This window comes from Diospyros lotus, unplaced genomic scaffold (assembly GCF_014633365.1).
Source record: "Diospyros lotus cultivar Yz01 unplaced genomic scaffold, ASM1463336v1 superscaf1, whole genome shotgun sequence".
In the NCBI taxonomy this organism is placed as follows: domain Eukaryota; kingdom Viridiplantae; phylum Streptophyta; class Magnoliopsida; order Ericales; family Ebenaceae; genus Diospyros; species Diospyros lotus.
In genome coordinates, this window is record NW_026267104.1 from 751,743 (window position 1) to 769,929 (window position 18,187).

Sequence of the window (18,187 nt, forward strand, 5' to 3'; positions counted from 1 at the left end):
CATTAACTTAAATTAAAAATACATGATGAAAATAGAAAAAAAATAAAATAAAAACAATAACAACATGGCTTAAAAATAAAATATTTTCTATTCTTATATTATGCTAAGTTAAATAAATTAATTTATAATTATTAAATATTTATTTATATAATATTCTTTAAACATTCTCTTTTATACCAATTTAGTGTTATACATGGAAAACAACATCAATTTGATGTTAAAAATTTTGATGTAAAACACTATTGGACACCAAATTAGTGCTGGATTTAGTGTCCAACGTTGTAGTTGCTCTAATAAAGTTATCTTCTTCTTACATAAAGTTACAAATTAACTTTAAACCTTTTGGATATAATTATTTGATTGATAAAAATAAAATTATTTAAAATTATTTTTTATTTTTATTTGTTATTTACTTTATAAATGTTAAATATTTTATATATTTGTAATGAATTAGTTAAAATACTTGTAAAAAAATGTATTAGTCAATATATATATATTATATGTATATATAATATATTAAATAAATAAATATCTATTATATATGTATATATATATTCGGTTCGGTTATCCACACATTCGGTTTGAATTTTGGTTTAGATTTAGTGAAAACCATAACCAAACCATACCCATTGAAATAATGTTCAATTTTTCTCCAAACCAAATCATTACCCAATCAAATAATTTTTAATCACATTGACCAATTTGATTTGATTTCAGTTCAATTCCCCAATATTTCAATTACAATTACGATTGCCATCCCTACTCAAAATTATCTCCTATAACTAAAAGAACTCTTTTTCAGCCCATTAACTTGTCCTAAGAATCATGTATCAAAGCTTATTTCAATGATAATAATGTTATTATTAGTGATAGAATTTGATAAAGTTATTTAGACTCATTCAATTCAACAAACTCTTGCACATAACACAATAATGGTCTCACAAACGCGTTAAGACTCAGGAATACGATTAAATTCAAAACTCAAGAGGTCACAATCCAATATTCTTTTTTTTTTAAAAACAGGGAAAAAAACAAAAATTGGAACAACCAAGTCAATAAAGAAAAGCTATGGTGGGTTTAAGGCAGATGAAAGCGAAGCCAAAATCCATATCTTGATCTTCAATGGTGACTTAAAATGGGAAATGTTACGCATAGAAACAACTTTGATAAATAATTTGTAAATTATCGTAACATATATAAATTTATCGCTACTACGACTTATTGTTAATTTTAAATAAAATTATTATAAATTTATATATGTTAACGTTAATTTATGAGAATTGTTCGGGCCAAATATATATTTGTACTATTGTACTTTCATGTTTTTTTTATACTTATTTAAATTTTTTATTATTTCAATTATATTCTTAGACCTATATTTTGGAGTCAATTTAATCTCTGTACTGTAACTTTTTTTTGTATCAAAATACAACGATTTAATTGATTAAAAAATATAAATCTATGAATATAATCAAGATAACGAAAAATTCAAACTGCTACACGTAAAATATCAAAATACAATAGTTGAATTGACTGAAAATCAAAAGATATAATTTAAATTATAATTTTATAATAAAAAATTATATCTTTTTACTCTCCAATCAATCATCATCACTTGTGTGAAAGGAGTTTCTGCTTGGCCCTCCCCCACACCCCAGTTGGATTAATATAATCCTAAATCCCTTTCACTCTCCAATCAATCATCACTTGTCTCTTTTGGGCTCTTTTTTTTTCCATTCGTTCACATTCTAATTCATATTTAATTCATATTTCTTGAAATAAAGACTCTTGATCTTCTTTGTCACTTGTGAGTTGATAGCAGACCATAAAAATTTTATGGTAATACTAAATACGAGTCTTGCAGTAAAAGGGTTAAGAAAGAATAAAAGCTTTTTAAAATAAAAATGTTTTAGATAGATAGAGATGATTGACGGGTTAGAATATATATATATATATATATATATTATGTGGTATAACATTGATTTTGAGGCAAAAATAAATTTTGTAACTACCAGTAATAAAGAAGAGTAATGTTTTGCTTTAAAATTTGTCTGTTTTAGGATCAAGGGTTTGTTTGATAATATAAAAATTCTATGAAAAATATCATATTGAGAAACTTGTCTGAATTCTATGGTACAACTATTAAAGTATGTTTTGATCTATTTTTCATAAAAAAATTTATTTAGTGGGGTGATTTTTATTTTTCAGATAAATTAAAAAAAAAATTAATTAAATGCTATCAAACACACACTAAACTCTCAAGAAAGGTTTCAAAATAAATTCATCACAAAACATTAGTCAAAAACATCTCTAGTCAAGTGGACAAGGCTAAGACTCGTATTCTTGGCTTGGGGGTGTGAAAGGGAATCAAATTGAATTATTTGCACGAAACATGGACTGGCTTTGGCATAGAGTAGAAGACTTGAAGGTCTTAATGGTCTCTTAGAAAAGTTTGAAACTAAAGCCAACTTTGGGAGCAGTTGAAGAAGAGACAGGATCCTTGCCATCGCTTCAATAAAGTTACCTCTTTTTTGTTCAATGACGATGCTTTCCCAACCCCCCACCAATCATTAAAAAAAAGAAAATAAAGGACAACAAAAACGGAGGTAAAATCCGAAACACTAGTAGCATGGTTCACTCCTCATTCGAAGTGAATTGCTTCTTCCCTCTGCTGTCTCATCTTTCCTCCCCTCCCCTCCCCTGTTTTCCTCTGTTTCTTCCACCCCAAATGCACAGATCATTCCACCTCCTTGCCATTGGCATCATCTTCTTGGTCTGGCCGGACGCAGTTGTTTCGGTGGACCTGAGATTCAAAGCCTGCAGAGGTCATAGCTGTGGAAATGGTCCCAATATAAGCTACCCTTTTTGGATTGACAAGAGGAATGGCTCCCTCTGTGGCCTTCCAGGCTACAAGGTCACTTGCAAAGGCAAAAACCCGGTTCTAGGAATCTCGAGCGATGAATATATCATCAAAGACATCTTCTACAGCAACAATTCATTGCTCTTGGCAAGCAAAATGGCCCATGATTTTGATAATCCATGCCCAATTCCCCAGCATAATTTCAGCATTGAGGGGACTCCATTTCGCTGCAGCTTTAGCTACGTGGATCTCTTCTTCTTCTACAGCTGCACCAAGTACCCCATTGAACAAACATACTCAATTCGTTGTGCCAGTAACTCCACCCATTTCTCCTTTGCTGTTTTCCATAAGGAGATCTTGGAGTTCAAGAACTACTCGATCGAGTCGTGCCATTCTTGGGTCAAGGCACCTGCAGAGGCTGAGCACATAGGGAAGTTGTTGCGCATGAATTTTACTGATGTTTTGAGAAAAGGGTTTGTTCTGCAATGGGATGAAAATCATTGTGCAGCCTGCAGGAGAAGCGGAGGCCGCTGTGGCTCTGATAACCGCAGATTTACCTGTTTTTGCCCGGATAGACCCCATTCCAGAGCCTGCAATGATGGTAAAATCAATTGAATCTTCAATTGTTCTTCCCGGTACCAACAAACAATTCGTATTCATATTCATTTGTGATCTTATCTGAACTAACAATTAATTCATCTTCTTTCTTGATTATCCTCACAGATAAAGTTACTTGGCAGGTGAAGCTTGTTATAGGTAAGTACTACATGCCCCTGACATGGAATTTATCGTGTTATCGCCTCTGCCCGGAAATTGTTTCAACTTCTTGGAGAGCATTTTTGATCAATTTTTCCTTGCAGGTTTGGCAGCAGGAGGAGCTACAATCTTTATCATGGGGCTAGTTCTCTTGGTCTATTATCGTCGAGACAGAAGAAAGGAGGCTACTCCAGCTTACTCGTCGTCTAAAGGAACTCCGAATTGTTCTTCTTCTATGGAAGATCCTGAAAAGGCAGGATCCTTTAACGGAATCCAACTTTTCAGCTACAATGAACTGCAAGAGGCCACCAACAACTTCGATTCCAGAAAAGAAGTTGGAGATGGAGGATATGGCTCGGTATACAAAGGTATGTGTACAGAAATGAAGCACTATGGATCTGTGGTTTATGCCAATGAAAAGTTCACTCTTTTTGAGACTTACTTTGGGATGAAAATCTTTGTCTAGGCAAGCTCCAAGATGGGCGTTTTGTGGCTGTGAAAAGGCTCTATGACCATAACTACAAGAGGGTTGAGCAGTTCATGAATGAAGTGGAGATCCTCACGCGCTTGCGCCACCAAAACCTTGTCACCCTCTATGGCTGCACCTCGCGCCAGTGCCACGAGCTGCTGCTCGTGTACGAATACATTCCTAATGGCACGGTTGCTGATCATCTTCATGGGGACCGAGCCAAGCCGGGATCAGTCTCATGGGGCACCAGAATGAGCATTGCCATTGAAACAGCCAGGGCACTGGCCTACCTCCACGCATCGGATATCATCCACCGCGATGTCAAGACGAGCAACATCCTTCTGGACAACAATTTCTGCATCAAAGTGGCCGATTTCGGGTTGTCCCGGCTCTTCCCAAGCAATGCCACCCATGTGTCAACTGCTCCACAGGGCACTCCAGGGTATGTGGATCCAGAGTACCATGAATGCTACCAGCTGACTGACAAGAGTGATGTTTACAGCTTTGGGGTGGTTCTTGTTGAGCTTATATCATCCAAGCCTGCAGTGGACATCACTAGGCATCGCCATGAAATCAACCTGTCCAACATGGCTATCAGCAAGATCGAAAACAAGGCGCTGCACGAGCTTGTGGATCCATGGCTCGGGTTTGAAGAGGACTGCAAGGCGAGGAAGATGATCACAGAGGTCGCAGAGTTGGCATTTCGGTGCTTGCAGTTGGATAGGGACTTGAGACCATCTATGGCAGAGGTTTTGGAGGCTTTGGACCTGGTTCGGGGCGGGGATTGCAATGGAAAATATGCAGAGGAGGAGGTGGATGTTCCAGCAGCAGCAGATGATGCTGTGCTGTTGAACAGTGATCCGCCAACACTTTCACCTGATTCTGGGGTAGCCACTTGGATTAGCAGTGGAACAACATCTACATCTACTGGCTAGCTAGCTAGATAGCATTAGCGCACAGATTCACTTGCTAATTAGGTTTTGGATCATGATGCATTTTGTTTCCACTTGATTGTGATATCTAATTCATACCTTCAGGTGCCTTTTATTTTTGGCCATATGCCATTCAGATATATGACGGCAAGCCTTTGTAGTAATAGTAAGATTGATATATATATATATATATATATTTTTCCGAGATGTATACAACAGCGACTTTCACTCAACAGGGAACGCCCCTTTCTATGCCATTCAAATGTATGCTAATGTTACGTTTAGATAGGGTCATTTGACCGTACCATTTGGAACTTCAGAATCCAAATTCATTGTTTGGATACAATTTTGTCGAAGCCATTCGGGTTTGATCCCCATATAAGACTGAGCAACTTTTAAGCCAAACAAATGCTTAGAAGAGATGCTAATTAATTAAGAACATCAAATTTTCACAGGTTACAGCAGATAAGAGAGCTTAGTTAATTTGCTGCTCTAATTAAGAACATTTGACAACTCATAGTAGAGTACTTGTTGCTACTACTGCTGCATATTAAACAGAGGCATAATTATACAAGAGACTAATTTCTTTTTCTCTTGTTCAATGCCACAACTTATATGTTACAGAAGAGAAACACTCATCTTAATTCACCGTCAGATGAAGACTCTGAAATATTATAACCAACTCCTGTTTGTACCAGAAGCCACTCATTGCTAGAAGCCGACCCCAGTCCCGGTCCAGGCCCCATCGATCCATTGGTTAGAAATGCATGTTCTTGGTGATATGATCCCATCAGAGTCTGCTGATAACAGTTGGGATAATGCTCCTCCACTCCATCACCTATGCATACAGAAATATAGAGAGAATTTAAGTTCTATTTACCAAGTAAAAGGATGAAGTTTTATGGTGAAATAAATGGTCATATTTAGAACTAGACCTTGGGTTAGCAATGGAGTCTCATTCATAGGCACTTCAATTTCCTCCAGGCAGTTCCAGTTATGATATGCTTCTCTCACCAAACGCTCCACGCACGCCTGAATAATTAAGACAGCGGCGACTATGTGAGTTTGGCTGCATGAATTCGAATTCAAACCACAGACAACTTCAAGAGAATCCGGGGAAAGAAAGACGTACGTACCCTTTCCATGGGATGCAAGTCTTTGATGGCTCGAGGCGGCTGGCCACCGATCGTGGCTTTGAGGATTTGGCAAACTGGATTCAAGATGATTGAGTAATCGGGGGCCTGAGATACGTACAATTTGTTGCCCATAACACAGGTTCTTGCATGCTTTACCGTCACTTCCCACATTTTGTCGGACATTCCCATGCCTAGAATCTGTGAAACAAGAAGAGAAAATGTCAGTATATATCTTCGGAAGAAAATATATATATTGTGATGATATAATGAAGGAAGAAATCGAAGCAATTTATAAGTTGTTAATAACATGACCTTTCTGAGACTGGAGGGGTCAACAACTGACATCTTGAGGAAATCTTGCACAGTCTTGACGCCGGCAGAGGCCAACTTCTTGTGGAAAGCGCCATCTTTTCCGATCTTCTCAAGCCTCCACACTTCGTCTTCTAGGTTGGGCGGGTGATGCTTTCTGTACACTGCATGGAGTATTCCTACATCAATCCTCAATTTGTTTTTTCTACCCACTTCTGTATACATATATGGCCAGAGTAATGATAGGGAAGGCACCTTCTCAAAGGAAGGCGGCGTTTGTTTGTTTGCTTGTTTGGCCACAATAATTAACACACATATATAAAAAGGGCAACATGTTAATTAGGGCAGATGCAGGACCATTATTAATTCCATTTGGTCCACGTACGGAGTTCACCAAACAGCCCTCTAAATAGTAATTACTACTGAAGAAGGTTCCATATCGTAAATTGTGCTCACTTGGATCAAAGGATCGATGCTTACAATATTTTATTAATTCATATTAATATGTAAATTTTTCATATGGGATTGTCTCTCTCGTGTAACATTCATTTTATATATGGTGTCGTTCTAAATTAATTCTATCATCACTTATATAATATATATTACGAGCTCTCGTATTAAAATGGTAGTTGAAAACGAAAAATGTACGAGATATCTTTAAAATGAGACCTCATGAATTAATATTTTGTTGAACAGAAAGTACGCACATTATTTTTTTATTTTTTTGTATCCATCGATACCTTTAAATTTTAAGTGGGACATCATTTTCCTTAAATAATTAATATATCGATCTAAGATATGTTATGGATGTAGAATTGGGTAACTAGCTAGCAAGAAAGCAACCCAAATGTAAGGAAGAAGAAGCTTACATTCTCCACGGTGATCTTTGACAACGAAAGATTCAGTCATGGCTTCGCGAATCCTAACGCCTGGACAAGAGCCTTGAGCCACCCTGGCGCCGAGCTTGAACTTCCTGCTGCGGATCCAGCTCGAATTATCGGTGAACTCTATCTCGCCTACGGCAACAAACCCGTCTCTCATGGTGACCCCCTGATCGCAGCCGGTGAGCAAGGGCCGCTTCCCGGTCCTTTCCTTCACGATATTCTTCTCGAACTCCGCGCTGCTCCATGCGTCCGATTCGCCGGCCGGGAAGTCGCCATCTAAGACCACGATCTCCACTCTTATGGGGCGGGCAAGGGAGGTTCGAATCAGCTGGTGATCGGGTCCGACGTCGAAGAGAAGGATTTCGAGAGGGGAGTTGTCGGCGTCGAGAATCTTGGTGCCGGTGAAGATCGGAAGGGAAAGCTTCTTGTTGAATATCAGTTGCAGGCTGGACGTCGTCGGCTCCGGCGCCTGAATCCGCAGCGACGGAGACCGGCTTATATTCGATCTTCCTCCGACACGTCTCAGGCTATTCTCCACCTCTTCATTCACCTTGTAAGAATTAGAAACACGTACGAGATTTAATAAAATTATTATCGATCGGTACTAACTAATTAACTAAGACTGGAAACTTAATTTGAGGTTTAAATTCCAGATTAATTTTTGACTGTTTCGACGTTATTATATATATATATATATATATATCTATCAAAATCAGTAGACTAGTAGTTGAGGTGATTCTTAATCTTATAATTAGCATTTGAGGGTTTTTGGGTTTGTGTTCATGATGATGGAGATCAAAAGGATCAAACATATATACGCATATACATAAACATACCACTCGTCTTAGCATTGGCTCCAAGGTTGAGCAGAAGTTCTGCAAGAAATTGCCGGTGACGACCTCTCCAATTACACTGAAACAAATTAAGATGAAATTAACAAACCAGACACAGTGTTAGCTTGTGGAGATGATCAAGAAGAAGAAGAAGAAGAAGAACTAAGAGGAAGATGGAATATACGTACGAGGCAAGGGAGCGTGAGGTTTTGATTCTTTTTCCATTGGGATGATCCGGGTCGGTGCCCGAGTCATCCAAGAACCGTTTGGCTGCCATTAACGTTGAAGGGAAAGCTAATTAACCAACTTATATATGATTGTATGAGAGAGAGAGAGAGAGAGAGAAGGAGCTAGCTAGGAGGAAAAGGAGGAGAAGGAGGGATTAAGTGGGCATGAGATTGCATATATATATATATATATATATGCATCGATCTATATTACAAAGAAAAGACATGGACGTGGAAGTTTATAAGGAGGGTCATCTCCATATATACCATAGCTTTAATTTTCTGAAATATTTTAATGGAAAATATGAAAAATGCAGGTTCCTTCCTGGAATGGCAGCGGAAGCATCCGGGCAGCAATGCCTTTGATGATGACCTACTCTCGGTGATGTAAAGACTTTTGACGTAAACACCTTTCTCTTCTCTGCTCTTCTCTTCTCTGCTCTTCTCTTCTCTTCAAGTCAATTCTCTCTCTCTCTCTCTCTCTCTCTCTCTCTCTCCACTCCACTGTTCTTTTGAATTAAATTAACTATAAAATATAATTTTTAAAATAACAAAAATTTCGAATTATCTCATAAAAATTAAATTGATTAAAAAATTAAATTAATCAGTAAAAATTAAATTTGTGCTATTAAAAATACTAATATCACAGTGGTGTCCGCGTGGTGTATATATTATATATATATATGTATGTATGGACCCCCTCCCCCACCCACCAAAACCAAAGGTTTTTTTTTTTTTTTTTTTTAATCTCTTATATACTTAGATAAAAATAATTAATGAGTTCAAATCTTTTATAACTTATTTTTTTGCTCAGACTCATATATTAATATTGCTTTTATTTACCCAAAAATAATATTTTTTAACTCTTTAGCAAAGAATTGCATGCACCCAAAAATAATATTAAAAAAAAAAAAAAAGAAACTGGTAAATGGAAGCGCAAGGTAAATCAACGGATGAGAAAGGATGTTGAGATTGAGGAGTGTTGTGGACCGTGGGATCTACCTACCTGTGGAATCTGAAAATGTTGACTCTCCGAGCCGTGTGTGTAGTCGTCACGCGTGTATATATATTATATTATATTATATTATATATAAAATAAGTTGATAGTAACTAAGTAAATAAATAAATAATGACTTAGAAAATAAAATAAAAGAACTTTGATTTTCAAGGCACTCATTCAGTGGTCAACCCATCATTTCTCTCTCAGAATGTCCCTCTCCTCTCTTCTCTTCTCTTCTCTTCTCTTGCCCACACAATGGACCCCACCCATCAAAACATTTTAATTTAATCTTCATTGCTAATCTCGGTTAAGTTGTTGATCACTTTGACTCCGTCTTTTAATTTAATCTCTATATTAAAATTAAATTAAATAATTGAATCAACTAAAATATTAACAATGACTTATTTTTGCATTTTTTTATTTTTCATTTTTCAATTGATTTAGTTTTCTTTTTTAATTTATTCGCTTTGATTTGATTTAATTCTTTATACAAATTTAATCTATTCTATCTTTTTGAGTAATTCAGTTTGTTGACTCCAATATTGAAAATGTTTAAATCTCAAGTTTGAATCTTCTTATGTAGGAAGATTGTGTCAGTGTCAAATAAATTATTAAAAATTAAATTAATTATTGTATTTTAAAAAAATTAAAAAATATTATTATATTTTCAGATCCAGGGCCAAAATACTTTCTACACTTAAAAATAGTCAATTTATAATTATTCTTTAAATCTAGATTTGGGGTTCTATTTGAGAATAATAATTTTTTATTATAAATATTTATTTTATTTTTAAAATGATTAAATTATTATTTTTATTTATATAGTATTTAAATCATAAAATTTTGAAGATTTATGATGTTATATTGTTCATTCGATTTGTTTTTTATTATCGTGTCTATAATTTTTATTTAATAATTTTTAATCTAATATATTTAATAAATAATTATTAATTAATGATAATTTATTAATATTCTTTAAATACTATTAATATTAATAATAAGTAAATAAAAAATTATATAAAAAAATTAAAATTTGTTATATTTAAAATAGAAGGGTAAAATAGGAATAAACACATTACTCTAAAGAGAAATTCTATTAGCAGCCCGAAAAATTACTCTTCACAGCCTATGCCCCATCAAATTTTCTAAAAATTGTAAAGTACCTATTTTACCCCACACCCAATCCTCTAATTCGATCACCTCTCATCGCCGATCATCGTCTCGCATCTCCCTCTCTCCCGCATTATATATACACAAACATATACGTATAAATATATATACACACGGCCATTCAACCAGCACACACACATATACATATATATATATATATATACAGAGCATGGCCGCGGCCATGCAACCAGTAACCACACACGCAAACTAACAAGCAAGCAAGCGCGCGCGCGCACACACACATATATATATACACACAACATGGTCGTGGCTATGGCAGCCGCGACCATGAAACCCAGCACACACACATACACACATATATATATATACACAAACACACACACATATATATACACACATATATATATACACACACAAAAGCATGGCTGCGGCCATGAAAATCTCCGTACCGTGAGGTGCGGGGATTTTAGCAAGCCCCGCATCTTGCGATGCAAGGAATGCTCGCACCGCGAGATGCAAGGATTCCGCACCTCGCGGTGTGGGAGTTTTTGCAACTCCCGCACTACGAGATGTGAGGAATGCCCGCACCATGAGGTGCGGGAATTTCAAAAACCCCCCACACTGCGAGGTGCAGAGGTTTTCATGGCCGCAACTATGCTTTTGTGTGTGTGAGTGTGTGTATATATATATAGGTGTGTGTATATATATATATATATGTGTGTGTGCTGGGTTTCATGGCAACAGCTGCCATGGCTGCGGCCATGCTGTGTGTATATATATGTGTGTGTGTAGGCGCGCTTGCTAGTTTGTGTGTGTGCGGTTGTTGGTTGCATGGCCGCGGCTGCCATGGCAGCCGCGGCCATGCTCTGTATATATATATATATATATGTATATGTGTGCGTGCACTGGTTGAATGGTCGCATGTATATATATTTATATGTATGTGTATGTGTGTATATAATGCGGGAGAGAAAAAGATATGCGAGATGATGGCCGACAATGAAAGGTGATTGGAGGAGAGGTTGGCTGTGGGGGTAAAATATGTATTTTAAAATTTGTAAAAAATTTGATGGGACGCGGGTTGTGAATAGTAATTTTTCGGACTGCCAATAGAATTTCCCTACTCTAAATTTGAGGTAGTAAATTTGGGGGTGGGTTGAAAATGGTCCAAGTTCTTTTGAGTAGAGATAGATTTGACATGTTATTGGAAAACGTTAAAATAAACATATATCATAATAACTAATATAGTTTTGAATTTAAAAATATAATAATTTATTCAATCAAAAAGACCAATTTGACCCTCAAAACTAAAATATAATGACTTGTTTGCCAATTTAACTTGTACCAAAATTTCAATTTGTTTTATTTTGAGTTTTTTGTGGGCACAAATTATTTCATTATTCAAGCATAAACATTATGCCACACAATAAAAAAAATATTTAATATAACTATCATGAGATCATGTTCATGATATGTTACGTTGATAACATAATTACATAGTTTTATAGTTACATTAAATATTTTTTTAATAACAAAATTCATTTTCGTCTTATATATTTATGAAAAATTTTATTTTCAACCGATGTGGGACATTAATGTTTCCTATTACACGACAAGATAGCACTTTCGTCGCGATTAAAGGAACTTAGCCTGGCCTAAATTTAGTCAATTTTGGTATTTTTAGTAGGGCTTGCAATAATAATTTATAGTGGGTAATACTAACCACCATTGTACTGAGGGTAAGTGTTAAAGGGAACAATAAGTCCATAATGTTTTGAAACAACGCACATTTATTCTACCTTACTTTTCATTATTCAAACAAGATGTAAAAAAAATAAATATTATTTAAAAATAATAATGTGCATATTACCCATTTATAATAAAGGTTTTACTAATTTTATTTTTAATGTTCAAACACTCAAATTAGTTAATTATAAATATATTATATCTTAAAATATTTAAATGCTAAAATAAAATGTTAACAAAGACCTTCTGGGTTGTACAAAAATAAAAATAAAAACGCGAAACGAATACGATATGAAACGGAAATAAGAAAATGATATTTTTTTAGAGATTAGAAAATAGAAACACATAAATAAAAAAATATAAGAATATTTTGTAAATATAATTTCTTATATAATAAAAATTCTTCATGAATGAAAATGCATTTACGATATTTTTTTGATATTATGAAATGGCCTATAAACGTCTTTTTGGTATTTTTCATTGTTTTGATATAAGAAACATTTTGAAAACCTCAAAACGATACCTCGAGTCCTTTTTCGTGTATTATTGGAGACCTTTATTGTGAGAAATTTATTTTCATAAAACTATGAAATTTGGTGTTAGTTTAGAGGTGTGATAAAGGCAGGCAGGCAGGGACAGGGAGGGGATAAGCAATGGGTGGGTCGAATTCGAGGGAAATAACGTTGGTGTTTCCAAGCAGACAGCGATTAGTAGTCTCCGCTTTGCCTTTTCGCTTAGTGACTTGGGCTCCAAGTTCTTGTTGATAGCCACGCGGTGTTCGCCAGAAAGCGTGTTCCCTTTTGTTTGTCTTTTTACTTTTATCGTCTCCCATTCGTCCTTTATTGAATGTTTTCAATTATTGATTTTTTTAATAACCTTTCTATGTTAATATATTATATTTTATGTTATGTTACGTTACGTTAATATAAATATATAATATATTAATATTAAAAAATATATTTTTATTTTTAAACTTTTATATTTTTTTTTATAAAATCTTAAACTTTTTGTGATTCTAAATATACTAACTGAACAATGCAAGATCACTCATTTAAATATTTAATCATCAAGTGATATGTACACACACTGACATGATAATTTTTTATCGTCTTCTCAATTCTCCCTCACCTCTCTCCGACATTTTTTCTCTCTTTCTCTTCAATTATATCTCCTTTTTTTCTAACTTCTTCTTAACTCAATTTATTTCTTTGATTACGTCTTCTTAGATTTAACAGCATCTTCAGTCTTCCTATCTTTATCTAACTATAGGTAAAATACTTAAAAAAATAATAATATAATTTAAATGTTAAACCAAAATCCACCCTCATAGCGTACCAAACAAGCGATGAGATCTAAGTTTCAAATCTAACAGTACATGTAATAAACTTCTCACAAATAGTTATGTGTGACATTGAAAGATGATTACTCCCTCTCATAGCGTACCAAACAAGCTATGTGATCTAAGTTTCAAATCTAATACTACATATAATAAACTTCTCACAAATAATTATGTGACATTGAAAGGTGATTACTCCCTCAACAACCCAAGAAAAGGGGAGCATGAATTAATATTCCAAACATAAATCACACCAAAAGTGTCACATTTTTTAAGACAAATTCTATGTAATCAAGTTAGTTGTCTAATCAAATCAAATCTTGTTTATTTTGAACCTCACACGAAGAGTAAAATCATACAAAATGATAAGATTAGGACATTTTCAATAATAACATGCAAATTTAGTTAATTTTCATTTTATAGTTAATGTACCAATATATATATATTAATCATTTTAAATTTCAATATCAGGGAAGTGTATGAATTAAGTGCTTGTTATCTATTCTTCTGTTTTGAACCACTTTGTAACTTGGAGTTTTCATCATAAATGTCAATTTTTATGTAAAATGATAATTTGAATTATGAGTATATTTTTTGCACTCTAAATAATTAAGTTGGTGAGTAACTAGAGGTTAATTAGTATCGCAAATGTTAACACTTGAGTGCAAAGCCAAAATAATAGTTGGAAAAGTGAGTGAATTGATGGATTTAGACAGTGAATTTGTTTGCAGTTTTCTTCTGATATTTTTATATAGATTTCTCATTGTTAAGAGAAATATAAATATATGATAGTAGTTTAGATTATTCTCTTACATATTTTTATTTTGGGTTATGTAGTTCGGGATATACCTTACCCTAAACCTATAGGTATTTTAAATTTTTTTAATACAATTCTTATTTATGAAAAAAAATATTATATTTATATGCCATTACTATCTTTTAAAGAAAGAGACGTGTTTATCCACTTCTTATGGTGGTTCAAGTGTTTGTCTATCCTTCTCGATAAGAAAGAAATTACGAATTTTAAGTAGATTTTTATATTAAAAAATATATAAGAAATAATTGTGAGAGTAGACAAAGACAAAAGAGATGTCTCCATGTATAGATGTGAAGACACAAAAATATGATTAAATTTTTAGGCATTATGGATGGAAAACGACCCAATTATTGCTTCCACTATGTCAAAAAAAGTGTCCTAACTATTGTTACAATTTGTGCTATGGAATGGGTTGTCAAGTATTAGTAGGTCAACCACGATTTTCTTTTTTTCAAAGCGATAGTTCAACGTGATTCAGACTTAATAAAGACGAGAAATCTCAAATTCGAATGTCGTGTCTTTATCTAGAATTAAAGTGGTCATTTGACATATATAAATAAGATTTAAGGGCTAGAAGATTAATTGTATTATCATTGATCTCAATACATTATTGCGGTACAATTTTGAATCATAATAAAATTCTAATGCTAATGTATAGATTTTGAAATCAAAACCTAACTTGATTAAAATCAAAATTTGTTGTGTTAGATTGAGTTTTACTTTGTGATTGAATCGATATATATTCAACATCTAATATTTTAAATTTGATCGTAATTAATTCAAGTATAAATTATGAGATTTGATTTTAGATAAAATTTGAACAAACCCAACTCACGATCACCTTTTGCTAGAAACGCCCAAATAGTCTCAAGAGAACTTCAAGAGGCCAACAACACAACATATATAAACCAATAACGTTAGGACATTGATCTTTAGTTCTCTCAAGTAAACAGAATTTTTACTCTCTCTACATTTGGCAACCGTTACAAAAACAAGAATAGAATAAAAGGAAAATTTCACCTCTCGGATTACCGACCCGGGCCACTTGAAAGGGCCAAATGTCAATATTGTGCAAACGAATACTAGTATCTGTTGAAAGAAATCAAAATGCAGGGAGCTGCATCAAAGCGTGGAGAGTGTTTGGCAGAAACTTCCTAGCAAACAAGAAACAAATGGAACTGTTGCCACCATTGTAGCTACACTCACTTGCAAACCTTATATGATCCAAAAACTCACCAGAAACAGCCTCCTTGCCGAACCTGCCTGGATGAGGCCCATTATGAGACCAATCCACCCATGTAACACTCCTGTTTGAGTTCTGTTCCGGGCACAAGATATTAACCACAGTAGGGATGTAGTGTTCATCTGTGTAACAAGGTGGATGGCAGAAATCCCTGAAGATGGGGTAGTATTTCTGGTCCGATACTAACTCGAAGGCGATCCTTCGGTTGAGCTCGAACCATTGGGACCCTTTTCGCCATTGGGAGATGGATATTGTTGGCCCCATTCGGGTGTTGTATCGCCCCCGGCCAATCTTCCTCGGGTCATCGTAGGAGGCGACGAAGGCCTGGCTCGAGTTGATGAGGTAGCTGTACACTGTGGTGAAGTTGAAGAGGGGAATGCAAGTGTCTGAGAGGAGTATGAATCGTTCGTTGGAGATGTCGAGCAGGGCGTTGGCTAGAAGCCGCCTTTCTGCATCGATCATCGATGGTTTTCCCCATTCGACTCTCTGCAACAGCAGCAACAACAACATATCCATGACCTTATACGTCTTCTGTAAAGTGCTTACAATTTATATCATACCTGCTAAGTATCTCTTATCAAGTTGATCATGTCTGTCTTATTGAATAACCAGTTCTAGTTCGACTAGTTCTAGCTTAAAAGAAGAACTGATGAACCAAAACATTCTATGGATCCATTATCTAGAGAATATGAACCAAAAGAGGGTCTAATTAAAGCTAATTTACCTCGCTAGGAACTGTTTTTCCATGGAAAACAGAAGTTTCAGGCACTGATCGATTGTAGAGAGGATCAGGATGAACATATATGGAGTAGAGTTCTTCGTGTCCTCTGAAGAACTTCTCCCACAATGGAGCCAAAGGGAGTGGCCCCTTGGTCAAGAACAGGAAAGCAACTTTAGGAATGGGCTTATGGGGAGATTCCGGGATCGTCGGAACCTGTGATGCCTTCTCGAACAGCTCTGCATCCTCCATGCTCAGACGGCTGTTCTCTACCGGCGCCGGCGGCGGAGGTGGTGGAGGTGGAGATGGGGATGAGGAGAAAGCTTCTAGATTGATTGGGAAGCTTTGGAGGTGCAAACTGGCTATGAATCCAAGGGTGAAGCCAATGAGAAAGAGCAGGAATTGCAGTGCATGGCCGAGGTGAATGCGACCATTGAAGAGCTTGGCCAAGACAGGAGACTGGTGAGGCTCATTCCCCATCTCCCGGGAGACCCAAAACACAGAGAGGGGGGAGAGAGATTTGGGCAGCTAATGGAGGGGTTTGGGGGTATTCCACTGAATTCAGGCAAATTTCCATTACTTAGGCTGTTAGGCAGGCAAGTGCAGGTTTCACCACAAATTTGACAATCAGAGAGATTCATTCTATCGGATTAAAGTTAAAGTCTATGGCTTTGATTTTTCTCGATCTACATGTTGTGCTGGATTAATGGTTCAGCAAGTGTTGGTGTTTGATATTGTAAGTCATGTTCCTAACACTTTAACAGATCAGCCCTTTTTATCTGCACGATGCTTATGGGAATTATACTAGAATGAAGCTTAATTTGATGTAGAAATGCTTGGGCTTAGGTACTATCTAACCATCTTTCGCGGAATCCATATTATTTTTCCTTTTTACTCACCCCCTTTTTTTTTTTTTTTTTTTTTTAGTGTTTGTGATCATTTAAAATTTTTGTTATTTCGATTACACATTTAAACTTAATTTTTGAGTTAATTTAATCCCTATACTTTATCTTTTTCACGTGACAAATCAAATTTTTCATTGTTTCGATTATTCCTAAATTTATATTTTTTAGTCAATTTAGCCCTTATATTTTTATTTATAAAAAAAATAAAATAAAATAACAAAATACACGTTATATTTTATTCACGTCAAAATATAAGAGTTAAATTAAATCAAAATACAGATCTAAAAGTATAATTGAATCAATAAAAAATTCAAATTGTCACACAAAAAAAAAGTCAAAATACAATAATTAAATTGACTTAAAAATACAAGTTTAAGAGTACAATAGAAACAACGAAAAATTTAAATGATCGCACAAAAAAAAATGTAAAAATATAGAAATAAAAATATATGTTCGCTGCTACCTTTAACCTGTTTGGTTTCAAATTTTCATATTTATTTATTTTGTAATTATTAAAATTTGTATATGATCAATAATAATAATAATGTTATTATATCACTCCATTTGTTATGGTGATTTAATTACCACACTAATTAATAAGAGATTAATAATAATATTATTATTATTAAAAGACTTATTTATATCAGGAATAATTTTATAACTAAATATTTAATTAAGTTGAGTGCTGCCCCACCTTTGCCCTCTAATTAAATAATAATTAAGAAAAAGGAAAACAGCTTAAACTTAGGGAAGTTGCAAACAGCTATCATTGTCAAATAAAATTAGGGTGTAATTAGCAATAAGCAGGTTAAGTCAAACCTCAGCTGGCGATTGCAAAACAGGCATTGACTAACTGCCCCTCTTTAAAATTACGGACTCACCCTT

The 18,187-nt window shown here is 34.7% G+C and overlaps 3 protein-coding genes across 3 annotated transcripts; 1 reads left to right on the plus strand and 2 right to left on the minus strand.

Moving 5' to 3' along the window:
- Positions 1 to 2,498: 2,498 nt before the first annotated feature.
- On the plus strand, positions 2,499 to 5,263 carry LOC127793189 (LEAF RUST 10 DISEASE-RESISTANCE LOCUS RECEPTOR-LIKE PROTEIN KINASE-like 1.2). The gene is made up of 4 exons (XM_052323984.1): positions 2,499 to 3,461; positions 3,584 to 3,616; positions 3,721 to 3,984; positions 4,083 to 5,263. The coding sequence occupies exons 1-4, from the start codon at positions 2,630 to 2,632 to the stop codon at positions 5,018 to 5,020; spliced, it is 2,067 nt and encodes a 688-aa protein (XP_052179944.1). The 5' UTR covers positions 2,499 to 2,629; the 3' UTR covers positions 5,021 to 5,263.
- Positions 5,264 to 5,426: 163 nt separating this feature from the next.
- Positions 5,427 to 8,618, minus strand: LOC127793191 (protein SAR DEFICIENT 1). Its single transcript, XM_052323985.1, has 7 exons — positions 8,368 to 8,618; positions 8,183 to 8,258; positions 7,332 to 7,896; positions 6,466 to 6,626; positions 6,154 to 6,351; positions 5,953 to 6,049; positions 5,427 to 5,855 (listed from the first exon to the last, which is right to left on the minus strand). Exons 1-7 carry the CDS (start codon positions 8,454 to 8,456, stop codon positions 5,653 to 5,655), a joined length of 1,389 nt encoding a protein of 462 aa, XP_052179945.1. The 5' UTR covers positions 8,457 to 8,618; the 3' UTR covers positions 5,427 to 5,652.
- Positions 8,619 to 15,303: 6,685 nt separating this feature from the next.
- On the minus strand, positions 15,304 to 17,143 carry LOC127793079 (glycosyltransferase BC10-like). The gene is made up of 2 exons (XM_052323854.1): positions 16,404 to 17,143; positions 15,304 to 16,165 (listed from the first exon to the last, which is right to left on the minus strand). Exons 1-2 carry the CDS (start codon positions 16,875 to 16,877, stop codon positions 15,539 to 15,541), a joined length of 1,101 nt encoding a protein of 366 aa, XP_052179814.1. The 5' UTR covers positions 16,878 to 17,143; the 3' UTR covers positions 15,304 to 15,538.
- Between the last annotated feature and the right edge of the window lie 1,044 nt (positions 17,144 to 18,187).